The 25666-nt window shown below is 34.2% G+C and overlaps 2 protein-coding genes across 2 annotated transcripts; one reads left to right on the forward strand and one right to left on the reverse strand.

Annotated features, from left to right (window-relative positions):
* Positions 1–127: 127 nt before the first annotated feature.
* LOC132717643 (von Willebrand factor D and EGF domain-containing protein-like) lies at positions 128–20147 on the reverse strand. The gene is made up of 21 exons (XM_060701156.1): positions 20029–20147; positions 19359–19573; positions 17475–17634; positions 13690–13743; positions 12964–13295; positions 12119–12254; positions 11081–11280; positions 10173–10267; positions 9558–9621; positions 8859–9062; positions 8278–8369; positions 7683–7799; positions 7177–7315; positions 6628–6751; positions 5720–5880; positions 4322–4575; positions 3127–3229; positions 2564–2672; positions 2004–2140; positions 1330–1510; positions 128–392 (listed from the first exon to the last, which is right to left on the reverse strand). The coding sequence occupies exons 1-21, from the start codon at positions 20075–20077 to the stop codon at positions 226–228; spliced, it is 3093 nt and encodes a 1030-aa protein (XP_060557139.1). The 5' UTR covers positions 20078–20147; the 3' UTR covers positions 128–225.
* A 4787-nt stretch (positions 20148–24934) lies between these two features.
* LOC132717639 (prostatic spermine-binding protein-like) lies at positions 24935–25366 on the forward strand. The gene has a single exon (XM_060701152.1). It carries the CDS (start codon positions 24935–24937, stop codon positions 25364–25366), a length of 432 nt encoding a protein of 143 aa, XP_060557135.1.
* Positions 25367–25666: the final 300 nt, after the last annotated feature.

Here is a 25666-nt window from a genome sequence, read left to right on the forward strand (position 1 = left end):
CATTCTCTACTCGGATAAAACGAGGTGTAGCGACTTCAGCTTCAAGACTCATTCTACAAGCAGTGAGATCCCCTTCATTCCCCTTATGTACTGATCAAGGGATAATAAAAAAACTCAAACTATAGGACGCTGTGATTATTATTTATAACCTAAATTCAAATCAATGTATACTTCACTAATCAATAAATGACATCAAAGTGATCTGTATATAACTAATATCAAATGTTAATGGTGACACATGTCAGGTGTCATACAGTCGAAGCACACGTGTCTACTCGTAGCATCACACGGGCAACCGTAGTTCTTACAGCACGCGCAGTCTGTCCTCGTGGTATCGAAGTAACAGCCACATCCCGTGCCCACAGCTGTGTAGTTGTTCAGTGCACCAGATCCTTAGAACATAAAACAAAGAAAATAAGTTAATTACAGTCCTAAGAAATAAAATATATACATGTTTAAATAAACTATACAATACATGTATGTGGCGGTTTGGTAGTTAACCCCTGCGGATAATGACGTTTAACCACACTGAACACAGTTCAACAAAAACAATGTTCCCTGGCAGGTTCTTCAGCAGTTTACCAGTACTAATGCCTTTTCTTTTGCAAGGAACTAATAATACTTCAGTACGAACAGTGCAAATGATCGTATAAAGGAATTTATGATCAATCACAAAAAAAGTGTTCTGCAACGTAAGGGAATCGAGCAATGGTCGCCCAATTCACAGTCTAATGCTCTTCCGATTGAGAACGTCGGACGGTTCCTATACAATATAGTAACCTTTTCATTTGATTTTTTTCATTTTCTGTGAATACAAAAATAGTGCATAGATGTGGAATTTATGGATCCCAAAACGGCCCTCAGCTTAATTATTACAGTAAAGTTAATGAGTTTTAAATCATAGACATTCCTTCTATTAGGGATTGAACAGCGACATCCTGACATTGTAACGGTGTACATAGCTTCTAACAGCCATATACGCCATACATCTAGCTGTTTAAATATAAAATATGACGACATTTTGAGAGTGCCAGATAATAAAACTTTTTTTCTATAGATTTTCTTGTTTAAGTCAGTTATCTCTTTCCCCAATCTTAGCAATTCATATCTGTTAAGGATTTATTTCGTTAATCTTGAACTGCAACATGTGTGTTATGACTATCAAATACTAGAATGACAACAACGACATATTAGTACCTTGCAACAGTTTCTCGACATAACTAGTGTCGATACCCACTGTTGATTTACATCCTAACGGTTCGACCCTGGGTATACGACGATGCGATCGATCAAGAACATTGAGGTAATTTCAAAATAGAATAATCGTACCTTGCGAAGCTTTGGAAGATGGAGGGAAGAATGCCGTTGTTGTTGGAAGTGGTGCAGCCGTCGTCGGAGACTGTTTAGTCCACTGTGTATTACTGACCGTCGGGATACACCAGCCTTGATTATCTCTGTTGTCATGGTCGCCATTAACATAACATTTGTTCTCAATCATACACGTGCCAGACTGTACATATAAAACAAGCTTTCAAAAAAAAATTGATAGAACATGTACATCCTGGTATATCAAGACCATAATCGGAAGTAACAATACATGTATGAAAGGGTTAATGCATACTTTTTCGTGTATCAATATCTACAGAAGCACGAGGCTACATTTAAAGCTTGAGCCCGCTGAACGAGGGAGAGAGAATCTGCAAATGTTAATGCACGAGAAAATGTGCATTTTCTTCACATGACTCAATTATTCCGCGTTTTCGTGTTACTTCATAGTTAAAAGTGGCTTCAAAATCAAGGGCAATGAATCTGGAAGATATTTTTATAATCATAACACTTTATTGGTACATACGTTGGCCATGGTCTTCATTATTTGCTATTCATCAGTATATGTTTCAAAATGTTCGCTAAAAATGATAAATGGTTTTGTGCATTTTAAATGTTTGACTTGTTGAATTAGTTAAAGATTACTGTCAAATTAGAAGTGGAAATGAGATATGTACCTTTACACTACACGACCCTAGCTGGTCACATTCCATGCATGTAGAATTATAAATGTAATACACTTGCGTATTGCCTTCTTTCGAGCCACCATTATTTGTTAATGACATCATATATCCCTTTAAAGCTGCCCCATCACCTATAACAAACATTTGATGTGTTTTATAAAGTCAAGTGGATAGGTGTATGATAATTTTCTATATGGTGGCTGATTTACGCCATGTCTTTTTTTGCCCAAAAAATGCGAAAGTACGAAGATACGACAAAGTCAAACTTTATATATCTCTGTGTTTTCGTATTTTTGCAATAGACAGTAAAAATGTGAAAGCGCGAGAAAATTAAGCAGAACAAAAACATTATAGTTCAATTTATAAATGTTCATAATCAAACACTAGGAACTTTATCAGCATTTGTTTTCAAAACACATTTTATAAGTAAATCAAAATGGAACCATTCCTTTGTTGTTTTTTTATCAATATTTGTAATACGTACGCAAAAGTAGTCTATGGTATGCCAAACCACTTTAATACTAAATGTAAACATTATGAAACAGAACACATACCGTTATAAGGGTCTTTTGGAAGTGGGCAGGCAACGTGACTTGTAGACATGAAGTCAGCTAAAACAACAGATGACGTCATATCAACAGTGCTCGAACCATATTGTGAAAACTGAAACAATACAAATGACAATACGTGCGTTTAAACATTTTGAAATAATCCACAACCCTGGAAATAAATGATATGTCTTTAAGAATAGAGACGCAGTTTTCAAATAAATAATTTAGAAGATCGCAAATGACACAGTAGTATAACATGTGATCATAATAGATTTAGAATATTTGAAAAGATGCTTATCATCTCATGAAATATCGCTTAATGTGAAATTTATGATTTATGATAAAAGTAACAAAATGTAAACAAAATACTACATCACTACAACTGGACTTATTGCGAAAATGTTAAAGACGCAAAGGATGCTCGGCCCAGCTTTTAAGCAAATATGAAACTGTAACAGGATACCGAAAATAAAAGAGCATGTTGTTAACCAACCGTTGGTATCCGACAATGGGCTTAATTGGCCTTTAAAGTTTATATGTTAATTTCAAAGTTAAGGTCAATTTACGTGAATTCCTCGTATTTTACAGGCAGTCTTTTGGTAGTTCATGTTTTCTCCCAGCACAACAGGTTTATGGCAGTCACCAGATTGTGAATCGCACGCGCTTCCTCTGTAAAAAAATCATACACAAAATATATGATAATCTATTTTTAGAACTGTATGATAAAAAATAATAAAAACTAAAATTGGTTTTATTTTAAACAAATATCAATCCAGTTCAGTTTTGCAGCTTTTAAAGTATCATAAGTCCCCCAACTCCCCAACTGTCCAAATTCAAGGCCTGGTTGACCTTTTTGTCGTCAGCTGAAGTTAATACAAGATCTTGTGACGCCTGTGGTAATGATGAACATTGCTTGTTCTAGTATGTCTTAAATGAAGTCCCTTGTTGTAAGTTTAAAATGAAGTAAGCAGCATAAGTATTCATTGCCTATAAAGCACCGCCCTTAAAGATTCATCATAATAAATGGCGTTTTAAGCGTTGTGTTTGGCTTTAGTCGTCTTTTGATTCAGAATTACATTAAATTCGTGCAATAAATGTATCTTCTAACAGGTATTTGAAATTCATAAACTATATTATTAAATTATTTATGGTATGGCAACTCATGTGAGATCTTATAACATCATGAAAAGTTCTTATAAATAAATAATTTGGAAATATTCTGAATGTGTCGCTATACCAAAGTCCTTATACATGTATAAAAAGTTAAACTTTTAGTAGTCACAGCTTTAGGTAGGAATTTTGAATACGGTATAAGGGTACTGTAAAGGTTATTTTCAATAAAGTCCGGAATGGGGGACAGTAGTGGATTATCTTCCCTTGATAAAGACCGAGGTTAACCAAAATGTAAGTAGGTCCAAATATTTGGAATCCTTTGCTTTTTAGTTTTATCGTTGAGTTTTAGATAAGACAGGTTGATATGTCTTAATCAATTATTTACACATGCATCAACAAATATGTAAACCTTAAGAAAAAAATGTTTCATTTATTTCAACAGATTCTACATCTTATCGCAATATCTAATCTGAATATTACAAATGATCATAATTAGTCCCAATTAATTTAGTTTGCTACAAAGAAATAGGCGATAAAGTCCGAGTAATCCAATAGCTTAGGACCTATCTATTTATAGGGAGTACTCAGGGGAGGTTATTCACTACTGTCCCTCATTGTTTATCAAATAAATGTTTATTAAATTCTTACCCATAAATATCTGTAATTGATGGCAATTTCGTTTTGTTGACAGAACAATCAGAACTTTCAAATCCTGACACACATGTGCAGACGCCATTATTGCAATCACCATTTCCGGAGCACGCGCCTGGACAGACCTTTGCTTCCGGTGGGGTTACGAACGTACCATTTACTACGTTGCTGGGTTTTATAAGACTGTTGAAGCCACACCCTTCCATCATAGTTGTCAATGCCGAAAGGCCCATATCTTTATCCCCTGTTAACTATAAAAGGTCTTGTTTATTATAGTGTCACCCCTACTGCAAGGGCCAGCCATTTCTGACTTATGAGACACCTTCTGCTTGCATACAATGTACCTCCCAACTCCTACCACTATGCCAGGCGCCACGCATAAATAAACTTCCTTTTTTAACATCTTCAAGTGCAAAACAGTTGATTTAATTGACATCGGCTCTCCATTTGTAGAATATTCATATATCTAACAATATTCTTTTCATTTTAACCATCAAATATTTAACTTCGTTTTCATCTTGTCCCTTTTTTTTGGAAATTTAGTTTTAACATACATGTACGAGTATTCATTCAAGTTCGATTGTAAAGAGCTTTAAGCTTATTTAAAATATCCTGGAGTCCGTTTTATCGAACTAACCAATATTTGTGTCATAACAAGCAGGACACCAGTAATGTTCAGACCGACGATCTCAGGGTTAAGAGACAGAAACCTTAGGCTCAAGGCAACCTCTAATTTTTAGGAACATTTTAAAATAAACGAAAAACTTTCACGAATTCGAGTTCAAAATAAATTTAATAATCAAAAATATATAATTGTATATATAAGATATTCATGCCGTTTATAAATATCAATCAAGCTGGCCACATACAATTACAATCCTCACCATGTTAAAGCCTTCTTTGGTCAACCTAGCCCAATAAGCATAGTAATGAAACAGTCAATACGTAATCAGATTCAAAGTTAAAAAGGAAGCAAAGATGTTTAAGAAACTAGTCACTGCTTTCTATATAAATTACAATATGGCTATGTGTACAACAATATGGCCATGTGTACAACAACATAGTCACGTGTTCAACAATATGGTCACGTTTATTAAAACATGGCCATATGCATACGTACACTATACCTGAATGACTTCTCTATCCTAGTTAAGTATTATTCCTTGCGGGCTAGAGCCCTGTGTTCGGTACATAGAGTGGCACGTGATCTGTAAACCGTACATGATTGGTTAACTGACCTTTTCAAAAACCTAGCTTAATACCGTTTGCCGGTACGTTACGGATAAAGCTCTGGGGAATAACCCCTATTTAAGTACATAACACTATGACACTATTACCGTTGTCTCTTTTTAATTAAAACACGGTCCATGTTTTTTTTTTTGAAAAAAAAAGTACCTCAATATCATTTACACACATGTCAACGATTTCCGTAAAGCCCATCTGGTAAACATCATGTATACACTTCTGTGCGGAGGGATACTTGTTCATTACGTCAAAGCAATACATCGTGGCCGTGGGTCGTGAAATGACTGCCGTTTGTTGAGGGGGCTGGGATGCTGAAAGATATGTTTGGTTTTATGGCGCGCCAACACAGTTTAGGTCATATGGCGCCGAAACAGGAAACATGATTCTGGCTAACCTCGAGTGTTACAAACTTAAAGCAACACCAGGGGTCAAAACCACTTAATATGCTGGAGGTAAGAGATGCATAGACTCCAGTTACGCAGACCCCTTTAGTCGCCTCTTACGGTTACTCAGTGCAACTGAAGATTAAGTCCGTAGAGGCAACCCCTTAGCCACACGATATGTTACAATCGTGTAGTCATATTTAATTATCCATAACTCAAAAATCAATTTAATTCCGGGTTTAATAAGGTAAAGATATACTGTGCTCAAATTTGATATTTGAAAATATTGATAAATGCTTAACAGTCTCTTTGTAAATATTGAATAAAAATGTTTTATTTCCACACAAAGTAGATGTTTTGTTTAAACTATAAACACTATAGGTGGACATAATATGAATATAGTGTGTCATTAAAAAACTGATATTTATTCTTATTAAGAAAAGGACCAACTTTATTTGACCCATTATAGGGAATCCAGCTTCAAAAATTCATTTTTTTTAAAAGTAATTTAAATATCATAAATACTTAAACAGACAACACTTTTCGTGATATATGCAGTCAAGTAAGCAGTAAATTAATAAATCTAGTTGAGGATAAGGCTTGCAACAATATTAAAAAAATTGATCAACAAACGGTGTCGTATTTGCGCTTCCGTAGAATTTTCATATAACTCACGGGGTGGGAAGATGTACGTTGTTTGTGCAACTGGAGGCGGCATAGTTACCCAGACAGATGGCGGTGTCGTGGTTGGTGGTAAAAACGGTACAGGATCCACAGCTGTACACCCAGTACAAAACGCCTACAATATATTAAAGTTTACACTAAAAATGATGGGGACTGAAATGTTATAGAGCAGTGTGACCAGATATTTTTAAAATTTGAAACTCTGTCAAATGTTGTTTTTTTTCGCTTTTGAAATCAGGGCAATAGATCTATAATAATGTTGTTCTCTAAACATTAAAGATGACGTCATAATTTACGTTTTATATATCAGGTAAGATAAAGTCATTATATTTTTTTCATTAATTGTTTTACCTGTATTTCAGTAACATTTCTGTATATTTATCATACAATTCAATATGTTTTCAAACTGTTAATTGTGACTGGGTGGGGGTCTTTAAAAGAAATCTCACCATCAAACAAATGTCTGAAAATATTTTAAAAGGTTTTGTACACTGTTATTTTTTTATCGAGCATTTTTGTTAAAAATGGAAACTGGAATACCGAAATTGGTGGCATTGCCGAATGATTGTTATTACATTCTTGTTTATTCGTCTGCTTGTTGCACGTGCAGAAATCCATCCGTGTGTTCTTTGCCGGAAGTGGTTCCGCTTTCTCAAACAAACTAGTACCAGTTGGTATCCTTAATTTGAGAACAAAATGTTTTATATTAAATACAGATTTAAAGAAAAACAACGCAAAAATTTAAAGTAATCTTGAGGATAATGAAAAAAGTAATTTGTTCTTAATCGTTTGCAAAGAGAAAACGTCAATGTCAAACTAAAATGAGTACAGTCTTCTCGAATAAAATGGTAAATTTGTCTACATCATAACTTAGTCTTAGCATTCATCCATGCAGTGCCCACTAAAATCTAATTAAAAGCCTTGTAATTTAAATCAGGCCTTTATATAATGTTCAACTTTATTCTTACTACGATATATCTAGAAAAAAAATCTATTTTTAGAATAACTATAATTAGAGCTGTCATTTATTTTATTCAAGATCATACCTCCAGGAATCTATAAAAGAATATGGATATCTGCTAACTGCATCTATGTGACCATTCGGACGTTGTAAGTCATTATTATAGTTTCCATCGAACGTACCGCATAGTCCCATTGTGTCACTATGTAAATACAATAAATATGCTTATTAGAAATTGATAAAATTATTACATTTTCATAAGCTTTTCTGATTAAAATTTATAGTTATGGCTCCATTATGGTGAAAGCTTTAAAGCTTATTTTAACTGAACTTCCTGGAATGAACCAGTACTGGCTCGAACCCATGGTCACTGGGTTGAGAAGAATAATAGTACATCTTAGCCCTACAGAAACTGCTCCCCTGTAAGTTATTTATGACACTTTTAAAATTGTAATAAAGTATACTGTACTGTTAAACATTTGCCAAACTCTATCACTACCGCTAACAAATACAAATATTTTATGATATAGTGTTATATACAAGCGAGTACAGAAAACGAAAGAATTCTTTACAGAACAGTACAACATATTTACCAACCTTTACACACGTATGTAAGAAGAAAAATATTTAGTGGTGTTCAACCTATATACAGACACGCTTTACATGTATATATTACGTACCCTGCAAATGTACCCGGTACACTTATAAAAACATCAAGGCAATTCAGATTTCTAAGGTGTACTTTAACCACAGCTCCTGATTTGAATTTTATCTGAAATGAGGAATAAAATATTTGTAAATGAGGAATAAAATCTTTGTAAATGAGGAATAAAATCCTTGTAATATTTAATTCTATGAAAAATCACGTGGAGTCTCCTCAGATTTTCGATTGGATAAACGATTGATGAAACTTTGTTCTCAGCCTCGGTCATTGAGCACTGTCATTAAAAAGGTACGTAATAACTACATTTAGTTCTTTACTAAAATCATTGCTTAGTTTGCCGACTCACGGTGATGTTTAGGCTCTTAGTAATATAAAAGACTTTATTTATAGAGATCAAAGACTTAGTGAGGTCATCATTCAGAAAGTGAGGTCATCGGAAAAGGAAATTTACACTGACGTATATCGTCCTATAAGTTATCCTGTTCAATGTCCGATAAAGTTTGTATAATAGTTCTGAATGAAAATACTGTTTGAATCTTTATATTAAACGATTTTTTACCCAATTGAGGGATATATTTTGAAGTATTTGAAAAATACCACAAAGACGTTTCCACTTCGATCTTTAACAATATTGGTCTTATTTTCAAACATCGCTGGATTCTGAATCTTAAGTTTAGGGTAAGTTTTTTCATATGGTCCATCACACATATCCACAATTATGACGTCATTTCCCTCACGTGCGGCGACTGCGCAGTTGAGCGATGCTCGTCCACCAGGCATCTTCCAAGTTCGACTTTCAACCTATAAGAGAAGGAGACCTTAGAAAAAAAACAACAAAAACAAACAAACGAAAGATTGAACGAACGAACGAACGAACGAACGAACGAACGAACGAACGAACGAACGAACGAGAGAACGAACAAACAAACAAACAAACATTATAAAACCCCACGATATTTGCTTTTAAAATGATTTTTATACCGGTATGTTGTAACGAAAGAAACAATTGATTCATATGCGCATGCGTTAACCTAAGTCACATGTCCTGTCTGAAAACGTCTATAACGTTAAATTTCAATACATATGCGCATGCTTAAACTTTTCATAGTCACATTTCCTGTGATAATAATGCACGAGAAATAGACGACAATGCACGAGGAATTAACGAAACAAAAGGGCGATTGATTACCTTCCAAAAACACATTTTTGGACATTTTAAGCAATCATTTGAACTGGAGTGATACAATAATAGACCATAGACAATACGACATAATGTACAAGTTTGAAATTATATACCTGGAAAGAGCCTCTTTTTTGTTTCACCAACGTAAATTGTCCAACATGGAAATTAGAAAAACGTCTAAAAATAAACAAGAAAAGAATAAAAAAATAGTTTCATATTTAATCTTTGTAATTCATACAATTTTACTTTTTACAAACTCATATGGTTAAGGCAACTGACTTCAAATCATCAGGCACTAACCGCTGTAAGTTCGAAGTTTGAATCCCGCGAGTGAATTCTTTTATGTTATGAATCTATACATTTAGTTTTTGAAAGGCCGGTGGATCTTCTTAGGAGTCCGCTCGTGACTGAAATAATGCACAGAGGGACAGCTGATGTCTTTCTCTACGAATACAACTGCGGAATCTCCGTCTTGGGTTTTATTTGACTGTATGGATGAATGAATGAATGAATGAACGGAGGAATGAACGAACGAATGAATGATTGGGTGATTGATTGCGTGAGTAAGTGAATATATAGATGAATGAATGAATGAAGGAACGAACGAACGAACGAACGAACGAACGGGAAAAAAACTCAAACCAACAAAACATTTTAGTGTTGCTATGTAGATATTTAGCGAACATTTTTCATTATATTTGTCAAAACAATAAATAAAAATAATTTACTTGTTAGCCGATGTAAAATGGTTATCAAATGTGAAATAATGTGGATCTCCGACAGATTTGCACTGTGCTCCGTGTCGGTTGGCAGTAGAGACCACCTGAAAATTAAATTCAGTTTATAACATTTTACAAGACAATTGCAACTTCAAGACTCCAAGAACCGCTTTCGACTTACTGAAGTTGTAATGCTACATGCCTCCAGATGAGTCTAAATATTTTAATAAAATAAAACTTGAGAAAAATGTATTAAGATGTAAGGGAAAGTAAAAAGTTTCAAGGTTCAAGTAATATTTTACAAATTATGTGCGATTAATGACTGATTTTTCAGTGCAACTATATTTCTACTGCGTTATTTACGCAGTAAAGGCTATTTATGCATATTTTGACCATTTTTGGTAATTTACGTGGTTTTTAAGTGCCATTGATATTTGACAATGTGTAAATTGCTTCCTTTTGGTTACTTCATAAATATTACACATTCAAATACATTATCAAAATTTTCATGAAAATTAGCAAGAATCCGGAAGCGTGATGCTTTAAACCCCTGGTAAATTCCCCGCCTAGTGGAGACAGATAAATGTAAAACACACAGAAGTCGGGGGTCACAATAAAAGGGTGCATAAACATCCCCCCTCCCAAAGACTAAGACATTAGAAAAATATCTTAACATCAACAGAAACAAAGACGACAACTAAACATTACACTTAATTCTTCTTTATAATTCAAAATGTAGTAAGACCTTCGTTCTAGTTTTGTAATAAGGTCCTACAAAGACTAGTAGTCTTCAAAGAGTATTTTACATCGAAACGCGTGTTCGTATTTTTTTATTAAGTTTTATTAAACATAACGTCTTCTATGTGATGAGTGTCAGGCCAGCAAAATACAAACAAAAATATGAAATAAACAGTAACCGTTATATTTGGCACTTTCAATCCGCTCCATTCCCATCCGGGCACCGTGCTTACTCCAAAATGTACATGTGACGTAGATGATGACGTCGCTGTGAAAGTCGGAGACGTATTGATAAAGAATGACGTCTGCGCAGTGTTTGTTATAGGGTTCCAGTCTGTATGTTTAATTTCCAAGTGGCAAGTGCTCGGTGAGACATTCTCTGGAATGTGAATTAGTAGAAAATTATCGACTATATTTAAATCGACTACAAAATTCAAGGTAAATCAAATTTGACGTCCACCTGTGAACTGGCTAAATTACTTAGTAATCTCTTATAGAATACTTTACTATCTACAATTTGATAAACAAGATCAACAGGGAAGGCAATCGGAACGTGCTCGGCTATTATCTATAATAATCTCGGAAACAATACAGAGTGAAAGTAGTGCTACCACGTGGTTTCAGATGTAAACGTGTAATAACGAATGTATATATAATTAACATCCAAGAGAAAAGCAAGTCTGTTTCAGTTCAATTATGATTGAAAATATGTCTGACAACCATTTTAATTTGAATATGCCCACTGATGTACAAGTTGAAACATACGCCACTAATGTCAACAGGTTGACATTTTGTACTTTCTACAACAATAATAATAAATATACAAATAATGTATCGTTTGCTTTTGTATCTATGAATTTACTTATTTTAGGTGGGCATGTACTTGATATATTGGAAATAAACTTGTCAACAACTCCCAGCATTTACATGTCTACTTTCTTAGCGTAGGTCAGACCGAAATACTGTATCCGTTCTGTGTATTCATACTAAATTAAATATTGTGTTCGATGTCCTTATCTGACGGTAAGGGCCGAAAAGTTGCAATTGCAAGGAAGGTGGCGTTCAAAACGCAACCCAAAACGATCCAGCAACAAGAACCAGCGACAAGGAGCCCCTGGAGGACCCAAAACTAAGATGTGTTTATGGTCGCACGGTCACCTCCTACGCGTTAACCTTGATTAAACCACATATTAAACAACAGAAAGAAAACAACATACCATTATCAGTTGTGACGGTGAAGATTAAAGCACAGGTTTGTTGAGCTTGGTGTCTGCAGACGATCGGTATGGTGGATGTAACAAATACTTGCTGGTCAGGTAACTTGTCTCCTACTGTAATTTTTGAGTGACTAATCTACAATTTAAAAAAATAAGATTAGTGATTAGGCATGGACAAAACAAGATGAGGATGGTTTCATAAAGAATTAGGTTATTATTTCCTATTTTTGGTATTTCTTCACTTGCCCCTTTTCAGAGTCTATTCTACCGTTTGGCCATCAGTGTCTTATATGTATGCGCACATAATTCTCTTGCCTATATGTGTTTTTAGTATGCATGTATGTGTTTTTAGTATCAATGATTTTGTTTTACAAATCAAAGGTCAGGAATCTGGTCAGACAATTAGCTGAGCTTAAAGTCAGCTAATGAGCTAATGATATAATGTAAAGCTAGTTGGTGACTACAAAATATCTGAAAAACATGTTTTACAACTTCTGAAAATTTACTTTATATTTTAGATAAGTTATTATTATTACATGTATTATTATTATAATTATTTATTGGGTTTAAAGTCGCATCAATAATGTACAATGTAATTGTCATATGGCGACTTTCAAGCATTACAGAGAAACAGAGATGTTCCGTTAGCTAACTTGATAGCTTGCCTACATGAAAGAATCCAAAATACCTAGCGGGATTCGAACCTACAGTGGTGAAGGGAAAGTGCCAGTAGGCCACAGACGCCCCTTTTGTTTAAGTAAGTTAGAGAAAGCCAAAGAGTATGAGAATCAAAATGGAGAGTTAGAATTAGAATGACGTTCTTTTTAAATATCGTAAATGTGTACCTGTATGCCAACAAAGTACTCATTACTGTTCTGTGGTGGTGATTTCAATCCCCCAGTGTGTTGGTCGGTAAATGTTGAAACTACAGAACAAGATAATGCACTGTTGATATGACCATACAAACTTCCACCTTGCAGAGTAACGTCCCTTTGTCCGCCGGAAATAGTTTGCTTCGGAATACTTTGTGTTGGTCGACCATCTATGAGCCACGTGACTTCGAAAGTGGCATCATGCTTATTTGGCGGATATGGAACGTGGCATTTGAATTCAAAATCGTTTGTTGTTACAATAGGATTGCTGAGAACAGGGTTTTTAGTCAGAATCGGGTAGGCATCTGGAAAAAAAGACATATTTATATCAGTACCTTAATAAAATACAAATGTAAAATATCTGAAGAGTCAATTAAAACACATTTTCTTTTCAAAATTCCGTTTAAAATATTATTTCTTCTTTCGGTCCTTGTTTTGTGACTGATATAAAATATTTCATTTTCATTTATTTTAAATGTTTCATAGTATCATGCTTGTTCATGTGGAATTTCTTTATATCACATATTAGGTATATTGATTTCATTTTAAATAGAATTGTGGGGTGGAGCGGGGGTTAAGTAGTTCAAGATTTTCATAACAGGTGTTGCCTATTATGCTTTGTTTGTTCCAATATAATGTCTTTATATTATATAAACTGTCAGACCTTACTAATATACAAAACAAAGTTCTATAAATTACCTGTGCAAGGTGGTAATCCTGTTTTAGAATACTTAGGTCCGGAACACGCCTTTTCTGAAAAAGAAATAAAAATTATAAACACATTAAAGCTATTTGATAATGGAATTTTTTGGAATAGAATTGCACAGTTTCAATTGATATGTCAATCATTGGAGAGGTCATAGGACCTTTCCACAGTGTTGAGAATAATTTTTCGTATAAAATTGAAGCTAAAGCATCGCATTTTAAGCCTTAAATCATTAGAACCAGTCTACAAAAAATGTTATGCGCATGCTCCGCTTCAAAATACGACTTAACTTAAACGAAAAATTACCATCGAAGTGAACAAATCGGTACAAGGAAAAATCAGAAAATATCGTTTACGTTACTTGACAATACGAGCAGCGGTTCATTCCATTTTTTTAATCCTTTAAACTGTATAAATCGATCATTGCTTTCAGAATAAAGTTTTACTACTTCATGTTCCGAAAAATAGTAACAGTGAACATTATAGCTACAATACCACTATGCACCACAATAAGACCGAGTGAATTGTACAGAAATTTTGCTGCTCCTTTAACTTTTGAACCGGTATGACTTAATTACGCAACGGAGATTTTTTTTGGCGCAAATGACACACATTTTGCTCAAGTTTGAATTCCTTGAAATATTGTGGTTGGATGCATGCAACTGTACTAACTGTTTATTCCAATCAAATGATGTATTAACTGTTTATATATACATGTATTTGTAAATCGCAGGAGGAAATGTTTCCATATACTTTCCAAAACATTAATCGAAAATAACTTTGATTATTGAATTTTACAAGAAACTTATTTTTATACTACTTTTAATATGCATTTATGCATTGTATATCATTTATTTTCAATTAAGTTTGATTACATGACATAAATTGTTCCCTTTGTAGAAAAAATACCCATGATGCGCCAAGAAAATGTCCATTTCTCGGGCATATAATCTTTCAAAACATTCAACAAATGATGTGTAAAACAAACTTTTATTTTGATACTATATTTAATAAAATTATATAATAAATTCTATTTTGTTAAAAAATTGTAATTTATAAACATTCATTGTGCTTTTTATGCAAAATTATCTCCAACTATTTTTGAATTAAACAAATCTTCCACAGCTGCAAAAAGACCTCTTGCATACTTCTTTTTAAAGAAGCAAACTTGTATAGGTATAATAATCAATTGTCGCTCAATGACGTTACGTTACTTCCCTTGTTTTGCTTGAATATATTTGTATATATAATAAACGCTGCTGAAACAGGCCGAAAGCTTCAATATAGCGTTTTTATCCACAGACGCTTGGGGTTTGGAGCTCAAAACGCCTTTAAAATCCAAATAAAATGCATATTTGTCAATCCCAGGACATGTACTGATAATATATATAAAAAAATCTTAATATATGCCGTTTTGAAAAAAAATCATATTTCAACATCTACTGTTACTGTTGCGCAAAAAGTCGAGTTAGTAAGAGTGATTTCCCCTGATAACATTGCAAATGGCGTAAGGGTTTAAAAGGGAGGTTACTGTTGCAGACAAATATAGAGTTAGTTAGAGTGACCTCCCCGGATAACATTGCAAATGGCGTAGGGGTTAAAAAGGGAAGTTACTGTTGCGCTAAAATTTGAGTAAGATAAGTGATCTCCCCTGATAACATTGCAAATGGCGTAATGGTTTTAAAGGGAGGTTACTGTTGCGGACAAATAACGAGTTGGTCAGAGTGACCTCCTCTGATAACATTGCAAATGGCGTTATTTTGAAAGGGAGATTACTGTTGCGCTAAATATCTAGTTGGTTATAGTGACCTCCCCTGATAACCTTACAACCCTTACAAATGGGGTAAGGGTTCAAAATGGAGTAGGTTTGAATGACCTCCCTTGATATCTTTGCAAATGGCATTAGATTCAAAGGAAGGTTCGTGTTGCGCTGAAAATAGTTGTAATTATATAAAGTTTCGACCATGCGACCACATACATGCATCGAGGACATATTTTAAGGAAAGTGACCGTGCGACCACATACACGCATCACCAGGATTCCCCTTCTCTTATGAGAAGGGGACAAAGAGTTGTCCGCCCTTTTTTTAAAGGGCAGACTTACAAAATATGCCATTACCTTATTACTATCGATAAGGAGGCTAATTTTGACCCCTATGTTTTGAATTGGTTTATATACAGCAATAGTAATGCAAACAAAGCGGGTTATCAGCTACCGTCTTTTTAACTCCGCTATGAAATTTTCAAAGGATCATATATAACTAATTGGAAATTTTTGACTTTAAAGTATTTTCATCTTTTCATTCTATGTATATAACAGAATTATTTCAATTTTGCCCAACATGAACGTTTCCAAAAACGTTTTATATACGTTAAATATTGGAGATATATTTCACACATTTTCAAATATTAACCTGGGGGCATTTTTGTCGAAGTACTTTCCTAGGCCGATAACTTGAGCCTTTGTTACGATGCGAAAAATATGTAAGGCAGACTGAAGCCTAATAAATACAAAATAAAGCACAAGTAATGAAATGAAGTGTGTTCTATATTGATTTTAATATTGCACAATCGTAGCATGTTTGATATACAAAAATGTAGTTTGATTGTTAAAAAGTTGATTTTTTTTTTAAAAATCCCTTGACATGTAGTTGGTTTCTTTAAAAAGAGAGGAACAAAAATGAAATAAAAAGAAATGAAAATTAGTAATTAAAATTTAGAAGAACAAAATATATTCAAATGATCATACAAAAAAACCCCCCAAAAAAAACAACAGACAAAGTAAAAATGCTTTTCTATTAAAGATATACACGTATACATGTATAGTGTATTTAAGTTTGAATGTCTTACAAATTTAAGTAACGTCATCAACCGTTCGCCTGTATTTGATGATAAAATCGACATCCACTCATCAGCAAGAATGAATAACGCTGAAAACCGTTCAACGAAATTTTTTTAGGGCTTTTGTGCTATAGTAACCAGGAAAGAGTAAAACTTTTTTGTTTTAGAATATATATTAATTCATGGTACTTTCTATTGGACCTCGTGCTTTCAAAATACATCTACGCTTCAATACGGTTCAACCCGCACCTTGTTTAATGTGCATTTTCCCTCTTCACGGTATAGACGGCACACAATTATTTTTTCATATGAATGTTTTAAAAGATTCTATGTATCAAATATCTCTCGGTGTTTACACAGAAAAAGAAACATAAGTTTTTAATGGTTAACATTATATATCTAGAAGTATCAATAAAAGAAGAAGAAAAGACACTTTGATTTACCACAAACTATACAACTTTAATACGCGATCTGTCCCAGTTCGCCAAAGTTTGTTTGCCAATGAAATCGCTTTATTTTGTTTAAATTTCGCTGAAATATTTACCTAAAATTGTTAATAAGTCTCTATAATATGATTTTCCTAGTGATAGAATAAACATCGAATACACTGTTATCTGACTTGCATATCTCCCGCGTATACAATCAAATAGCTTAGTGGTTTGTCGTTAGTTCTCTCTTGTACCATAGATACTATACTATATATAGACACTATATTCAATATATGTAATAAAATTCTATTTTGTTAAGTAATTGTAATTAATAAACATTCATTGTGCATTTTATGAAAAAAATATCTCCACAGCACAGCTTCAAAAAGACCTCTCGCATGCTTCTTTTAAAGAAGCATACTTGGACAATTAAAGCGCTGTCGGCAATTATGCTCGTATGACAAATATTATATTTAGTGGCGTTAAACCTGCTGTAAGAGAAAAAGATACCTGTGCAATATGCCATGGAACATCCGGGTGTGGGCCGCAAATAATAAACATAGTAGGATCCGCAATTTTTAACAGCTATTTCTTTACTGTAGTCACAGCAGTTGTTATCGTTGGCAACTACGTTTACGCATATATTCCGCGCCTGTAGTCCATCGCTTACCTGGAATTATTGAAAATAGTCATATGAGAGATTTTTAAGCATATAATATATTGGTTTTTATAACAATTGTATCTAATTTGAAGGGAATAAGTCACAAAATGGCGACCAGGCGAAATAATAATTGCTATTGAAAAACAGTAACCTCCCTTTCAACCCTAACGCCATTTGCAAAAAGTGATGTCGAGACGCTAACATATTTACGAATGTGCATTTTACACCAAAATTACGAAATAATGAAGATTTGTTTGTTGATGTCTAGTTTGTTTTTAAACAATCATCGCAGTTGGATCAACAATATGCCTGACGGTTTGTTTTTAAATGGCTCTGACACTAGAATGTCCGTTGATTCTTTAACAAAGATGGCGGGGGTTCTATAACAAGTATAACGATTGATTTTAAACAAATATGACGGTCAGTACTTGAACAAGCATGATGTTTGATTTCAAACAAACATGAATGTTGGTTCTTAAACAAAGATAACGTTTGATTTTAAACAAACATCGTCATGTTTCTTTAAAAATAATTGCGTTTGAGTATGTTTTTTAAAGTATGTTGGGATGGTCTTTAAACATGACAGTAAATACTTATCATAGCATAAAATCGGCTCTTTTGCCCATGTTATAACGGGACCAAAACCATGTGTTAACATAGTCATGCGCTCTTGTTATAGCCCGGTACTACCTATGCGCAATAGATACAGATCCCAGTAAACAAACTAAAAAATTGACGATTTTGCCTGTTTGCCAAAGAGTCATGTGCTCTTGTTTTATTGAAATTTTTGATTCGAGGGCCCCTATTGCATAACGGCGAGCAGCATTCAAGTAACTATTCCGGAAATACGGCGTATAGACGTCGCCGCTAATCTTGGTTGTCGCCCTTTATATATATAAGCAACGGACAGTTGTCAATGTAAACAAATATCTGTCATTCACTTTAACCCTCCGATTAACTTACAAAACAAGATTACACAAAATGAATATAAGAAAATGTTGTTTTATTGATGTTTATATTGATAAATGCTCTTTATAATTCTTTGAGAGAATAATGCCTTTTTTTTATAAACTTGTGTGCTTGAAAAAAAACAACAAACGTTTCTGATGCCCTACCGTCACTCTGAAATCATTCTAGGAATTCTGAAGGTCATGTTTTGTCTTCGGTAGATTAAATTAAGTTTTTTTTTCTTACGTAAATAAATCTCCAATGTTAAGCTTGGTTAAATCAATTAAAATTCGAAATTTCGTTCGGTTCTGAGCATTTGTATTTCCCAAGTTGTTGGCCCCGGAAAAATAAAACACATGCGTAAAACATGTATAATTGGAAAAATACCGTCCAAGCACAAGGAATTAATGTATGTGTTTTGTATTAAATATACATCATGGATCTGTTTTAAAATTTCATGCTATTATAGAGTCAACGAACGTTTATTTCGTGTTATGAAGTCTGCAGAGTCCCTCGGAACTGTTGGAGCCCGAGCCCGGTAACGCTCCTCGGGACTCTGCAGACGTTATAACACGGAAAAACGTGCGTTAACCCAACAAACAAGCATGCCCATATGTTCTTAAACAATTATGGCAGTTGGATGTTATGCACGCTTATACACGCTTAGAAATGAAAAGGAATAATGGTTTATCATAGTAAATTGCAAATGTGATACAGTTTTACGATAATAATGCGGTAAATGACGCCACATTCCACGTGGTATGGCCAGGGACATTTGAACTTACCTTCGGATAATTGTTTCCTTGAATCCAGACAGGCTTATGGGTTCCACAGTGGTAGTCGTCAATGCACGAGTCACTGAAGGGGATTTCCGCGTTCTGGAAACGGTAAAACCCGGGCTGCAGCAGACGATCACATAAGTCGGAAGTTTGGTTGTAATCAACATGTCTTCTGGCGTCGTTTATCAAAGTTGCAGTCAGGCAAGGATCTTTGCCCTGGCCTATAATGAAATCGTGTAAAATTTATTGGGTATTTAGATGTATCTTTTCGGACTGCAGTTTACAAAATATTTGTTGAATATTGAAAAAAAAAATAAGAGAACAATTCAAAAAATCCCACGAGGAAGAAATGTGTTTATATATTTGTATATTTCCTTAAGAAGAAAATGTCTTTCGAATTAAATGTTTTTATATGCAGTAATACTGAAATATCATAATCTAGAAGAAAAAAATCAGTAACAATCTATATGACATTTTATTTTCTGTGTGGAAGCAAAGACCGACCGCTTTGATGCATGAAAATCAGAATACAAAATGAAAACACCGCTTTCTATTTTTCTCATGCGTGAACAAAATATTAATATTCATGATAATCTGGCAAAAAAGAAAAAGAAAAGAAAAATCGCGGTTCGTGAATGCATAAAAATACGGGAGAAAAAATGAGCAGTTCACCTACCGTTTACAAAATCTAAAACGAAGAGTAGCACTATGCACAACTTCACCATTTTATATTTTCTATGTCATTGCAACCAAAAACAAAAATAAAAAAGGTTATAAAATCGTTGACATTCTTAAGGTAGATGTTAACCTAGCTTGAACTGATTGTGAAAAGCATTTGTCGCCAGTATAGAGTAGAGCCATATCCGTGCTGTCGTATCCGTGTGGTCACATCTGTGCTGTCACATACATGCTGTCACATCCGTGCTGTCACACCTGAGCTGTCACATCCGTGATGTCACACCTAAGCTGTCACATCCTTGCTGTCACACCTGAGCTGTCACATCCGTGCTGTCACACCTGAGCTGTCATATCCGTGTTGTCACACCCGTGCTGTCACATCCATGCTGTCACATACGAGATGTCGCATCCGTGCTGTCAAATCATGCTGTCAAATCCGCGCTGTCACACCCTAGCTGTCAAATATGGGCTGTCACACCCATGCTGTCTTATCCGAACTGTCACATCCGAGCTGTCGCATCCGTGTTGCCATATCCATGTTTTCACATCCGAGCTGTCATATCCATGCCTTCACATCCGTGCTGTCATATTCATGCTTTCACATCCGTGCTGTCACTTCAAAGCTGTCACATCCATGCTGTCGTTCACGTTCATTCAATTCAAGGGAAAAAATAAAAATTCAAAGGGGGTTCAGCCCTTTTTTATAATAGGCAGTCTGAAAAATAGAATTTAAAAATTTAAAAAAATTCCCAAACGCATCATCTCCCCTTTTCCCTCACTTTTTTATAAGGGAAAATTTTTTATAAACGCCAAAATTTCCCATTTTTTAAAATTTATCAAAAAAAAGAATCATAGGCGAAATTTGGGACGGTATCAAACGCCTTAAAAGTGTGACAACTTTATCAGTACAATCCGTAGTTACTATTGACTAAAGATATTCTGTCTACATTATTTATACACAAAACAAAAATAATGTCAACCGATTATAACAACTGTGACCCCATTTCAAAAAATATATAATTCATAGACGAACTACGTTTTTCTGTTTGGACAATCGTGATTCAACCCTCATGAAATACCAGTTACAGTTCACGATAATGATACGATGCTGAGGTATTGAAAATACGCGATGTAATATTGCGATTTCAACATGTTCTTTTGTCATTCCTCCTCGAACACTTGCAGTTTCACCATAGACAATATCATTTGCAGTATCGGATCACGTCGTGGACGAACGAAAGCTGTTTTCCCATAGTACTACATTGTATCACGATTCCATCACCATAAAATTGCGATTAAGCTATCTTACCATCGCGAGTCGCGATTTCACTATCTTATCTTCGCGAGACGCGATTTCACCATCTTATCATCGACGTTTCATCATCCGACCTTCGTGGTCTCACTAGCGTACTACCGCGATTTAGCCGACGAACCATGCAGGTTTTATCATCGTACCTTTGCGATTTCATCACCGGACCTGTCGTGGTTTCAGCATGGCACCATTGTACCATTGGAGTTTCACCATCTTACCGTCGCAATTTCAGTATTGTATTGCGATAAAATAATCTCTCCATCATGACTTTGTCATCGTGTATCCACTCGTACCTTCGCGATTTTACAATCCTATCTCAGTAAGACATTAAGTCAAATATAAAGTCACTAGGAAACCAGCAAAAAAGACGCTCTCGTTTTTGTTCGACAGTTACCATAATATTATTACTTATTTAATACTATTTGTCACAGGAGAGGGTGTTTTCTTCTGTGTCATCAATATTTGGATCAAGAAAACTTAATTGAAGGCTTTATACTCCCTCTAGCAGTTTCCTCATATATGAGTAACTCCGTATGGTATAGTACGGAACTTTTGTTTGAATTACCTGCCTTGAATATGGAAGATACTGCTAAAAAATAACTTGCATATACTTATTGACAACTTTTTTAAAGCTACATAATTATATTCTTTTTATAAGTAATTTTTTCGTGTGTCCTATTGCTATTGTTACAATTCATTTGCATATTCGACTAAGACCGGTGGGGACATTTCAACTTCATGAATTCCCGATTTCATTTTAACTTCACGAATTCATGATTACAATTTAATGAATTCACGATTTCAAGTTAATGAATTCAAGATTTCAACTTCATGAATTCAAGATTTCAACTTAATGAATTCACGATTTCAACTTAATGAATTCACGATTTCAACTTCATGAGTTCATGCTTTCAATTTCATGAATTCACGATTTCAACTTAATGAATTCAAGATTTCAACTTCACGAATTTACTATTTCAATTTCATGAATTCACGATTTAACGATTTCAACTTCATGAATTCACGATTTCAACTTCATGAATTCACGATTTTAACTTCAAGAATTATAGTCGGAAAGTAAATATATCAATTTTATTTAGGACCACGTCGACGATTAGTTCTTATCCAAAGTTTTGCGGAAAAGGCCGACAAGTTGCAACTGACCTTGCTATTGTCAATAGGCACGCAAGAAAACACGCATTCACCCGCGTATGATTTAAATGTCAATTTACACTATATAACATGACACAATATTAGAAATACGGAAAATTCATTTTATCAAAATTTATCAAAAGACCAAAGCTTAAATATGTTAATTATTACATATTTTACATAAAAGTAAGTTATTCGCGCTCGTGCACCAGTTAAAGTGGATTGGTCTACAATGGGCAAATATCCATAAGTATTTCAAATGATGATAAAAACAATAGAAATGTATCATTTTGATATTCTTATCAACTATTGAAAGAGGAATGTTTGATTTAGTTTAAACATTTATAAGATGAATAATGATATTTGTTTCTAGAACATTATATTATCTACTTTATAAATATATATAATATCAGATCATGTATCTCACACTTGCCAACAACAGCCATATATAATTCTTTCGTTGTTTGTAATTATGATACAAAACATTATCAACGTAATTATTTACTGTGTTACAGACCTTCCATAACAGACCAATTCACTTAAAAGGGACGCCACTGAGGTTTTTTGACATGATGGGACTGAAAATATTTGTTCCAGATAAATGTACCATTTGATGTACGTTAATACCACTAATCTTTGTGCAAAATTTAAGATCATTCGCGCTTTTCGTTTTTTTTTTCAGAATAATTATTCAAATTGTAAAAAATGGCCCAAAATGAAAAACGCTTTGCTAAGAAATGAATAAAAACACGAATTTCAATTTATTTCAAAGTATATTTCTTAACTATCTTTGCATATATTTCTGTTTAATGTGCCCCCAGTTAGTTTATGTAATAAATTCAAATGTTATTTTTATTAAAGTTTTAAACCTCGGTGGAGTCCCTTTAAGTCATGCAAATATACTGCACCAGGAGATTGTACTACTTTATACTACATGCATAAATGCATACAAATTGGGACAATTTACGGTTATTAAATTTCAATGCTTTTGACGCGCTTTATAGGGCAAATACATTTTTGCTGTTTATAGGGCAAATACATTTTTTTTGTATTTGGCCGATTATCCATATACATGCATATTTTTTGGAGAAAAGAAAAAAAATCTATTGTTCTATTTTTAATATAAAGATACACGCTTACTGAAGAGATAACTTCTTTGCAAAAAATAAAAATAAAATATATGAAATGTTTAAAAAAGTAAATAATTCTATACACGTGACACTTTGCATTCTACTCTAGTAGGTATGGAGGGCGTTCGTTGCCAAAATTCCAGACATGTAAAGTGTTCCTTTCGAAGATAACTTTTGAAATTGCAAACGTGTATACCTAGCATTTTTGACTTATCTGTGTATTTCAATAATATGCCTCTAAATCCAGTCTTTAACTCGGAGGTTCTCGCTTTTAAATAACAAGTTTACATATAGATCTAAACAACTGACTTAACAAGAAAAAAACAACAAATGTACATGTTCGTATCTTCCATTGCATGTACATCAGTATATACGATCAGTACATCATCATGTTCAGCAGCATCAACATTAGTTAATATATTTACATCATTGTCATAACGTGTACATGATCATCAACATCATCAGCCTAATCATGAAAAAAGATGATAATGATTTGATGATGATGATGATGATGACGGAGTTGATGCATGTGATGATAAAAATACAAGCAAATATACAGGTGATTTATGTAATAATGATGCATGTGAAGATGATTGTAGTGATGATTTTAACGAAGAAGGTGATGATAATAAATTTTGCTGATTATGATGGAGTTGATGATGACTAATTATAACTATAATTATAATTAACTCGATGAGAATTATGATCGAGGTGATTGATGATTATGATCGAGGTGATGATGATTATGATCGAGGTGATGATGATTATGATCGAGGTGATGATGATTATGATCGAGGTGATGATGATTATAATCGAGGTAATAGGATGATCGAGGTTGATGATTATGATCGAGGTGATGATGATTATGATCAAGGTAATGATGATTATGATCGAGGTGATTGATGATTATTGATCGAGGTGATGAGGATTATATCGAGGTGATGATGATTATGATCGAGGTGATGATGATTATGGTCGAGGTGATGAGGATTATGAAATCGAGGTGATGAGGATTATGATCGAGGTGATGATGTATTATGATCGAGGTAATGAGGATTGAAGGATTATGATCGACGGTGATGATGCTTATGATCGAGGTGATGATGATTATAATCGAGGTGATGATGATTATGATCGAGGTGATTGAGGATTATGATCGAGGTGATGATGATTATGATCGAGGTGATGAGGATTATGATCGAGGTGATGAGGATTATGATCTAGGTGATGAGGAATCTAGGTGATGATGATGATCGGGTGATGAGGATTATGATCGAGGCGGGGGTGATGATGATTATGATCTAGGTGAGATGATTCATGATCGAGGTGATGAGGATTATGATCTAGGTGATGAGGATTATGATCGAGGTGATGAGGATTATGATCGAGGTGATGAGGATTATGATCTAGGTGATGATGATTATGACCGAGGTGATGATGATGATAATCGAGGTAATGAGGATTATGTTGGAGTTGATGACGATTATGATCGAGGTGATGATGATTATGATCGAGATAATGAGGATTATGTTCGAGTTGATGAGGATTATGATCGACGTAATAATGATTATGATCGAGGTGATGATGATTATGATCGAGGTGATGATGATTATGATCAAGGTGATGATGGTTATGATCAAGGTGATGATGATTATGATCAAGGTGATGAGGATTATGATCAGGGTAATGATGATTATGATAGAGGTGATGAGGATTATGATCGAGGTGATGATGTTTTATGATCAAGGTGATGATGGTTATGATCAAGGTGATGATGATTATGATCGAGGTGATGATGATTATGATCAAGGTGATGATGATTATGATCGAGGTGATGATGATTATGATCAAGGTGATGAGGATTATGATCGAGGTGATGAGGATTATGATCAAGGTGATGAGGGATTATGATCGAGGTGATGAGGATTATGATCGAGGTGATGATGATTATGATCAAGGTGGTGAGGATTATGATCGAGGTGATGAGGACTATGATCAATGTGATGAGGATTATGATCAAAGGTGGTGAGGATTATGATCGA

The sequence above is a fragment of the Ruditapes philippinarum genome, unplaced genomic scaffold (genome assembly GCF_026571515.1).
Source record: "Ruditapes philippinarum isolate M1 unplaced genomic scaffold, ASM2657151v2 ctg1802_1_1_1_1, whole genome shotgun sequence".
Classification (NCBI taxonomy): Eukaryota; Metazoa; Mollusca; class Bivalvia; order Venerida; family Veneridae; genus Ruditapes; species Ruditapes philippinarum.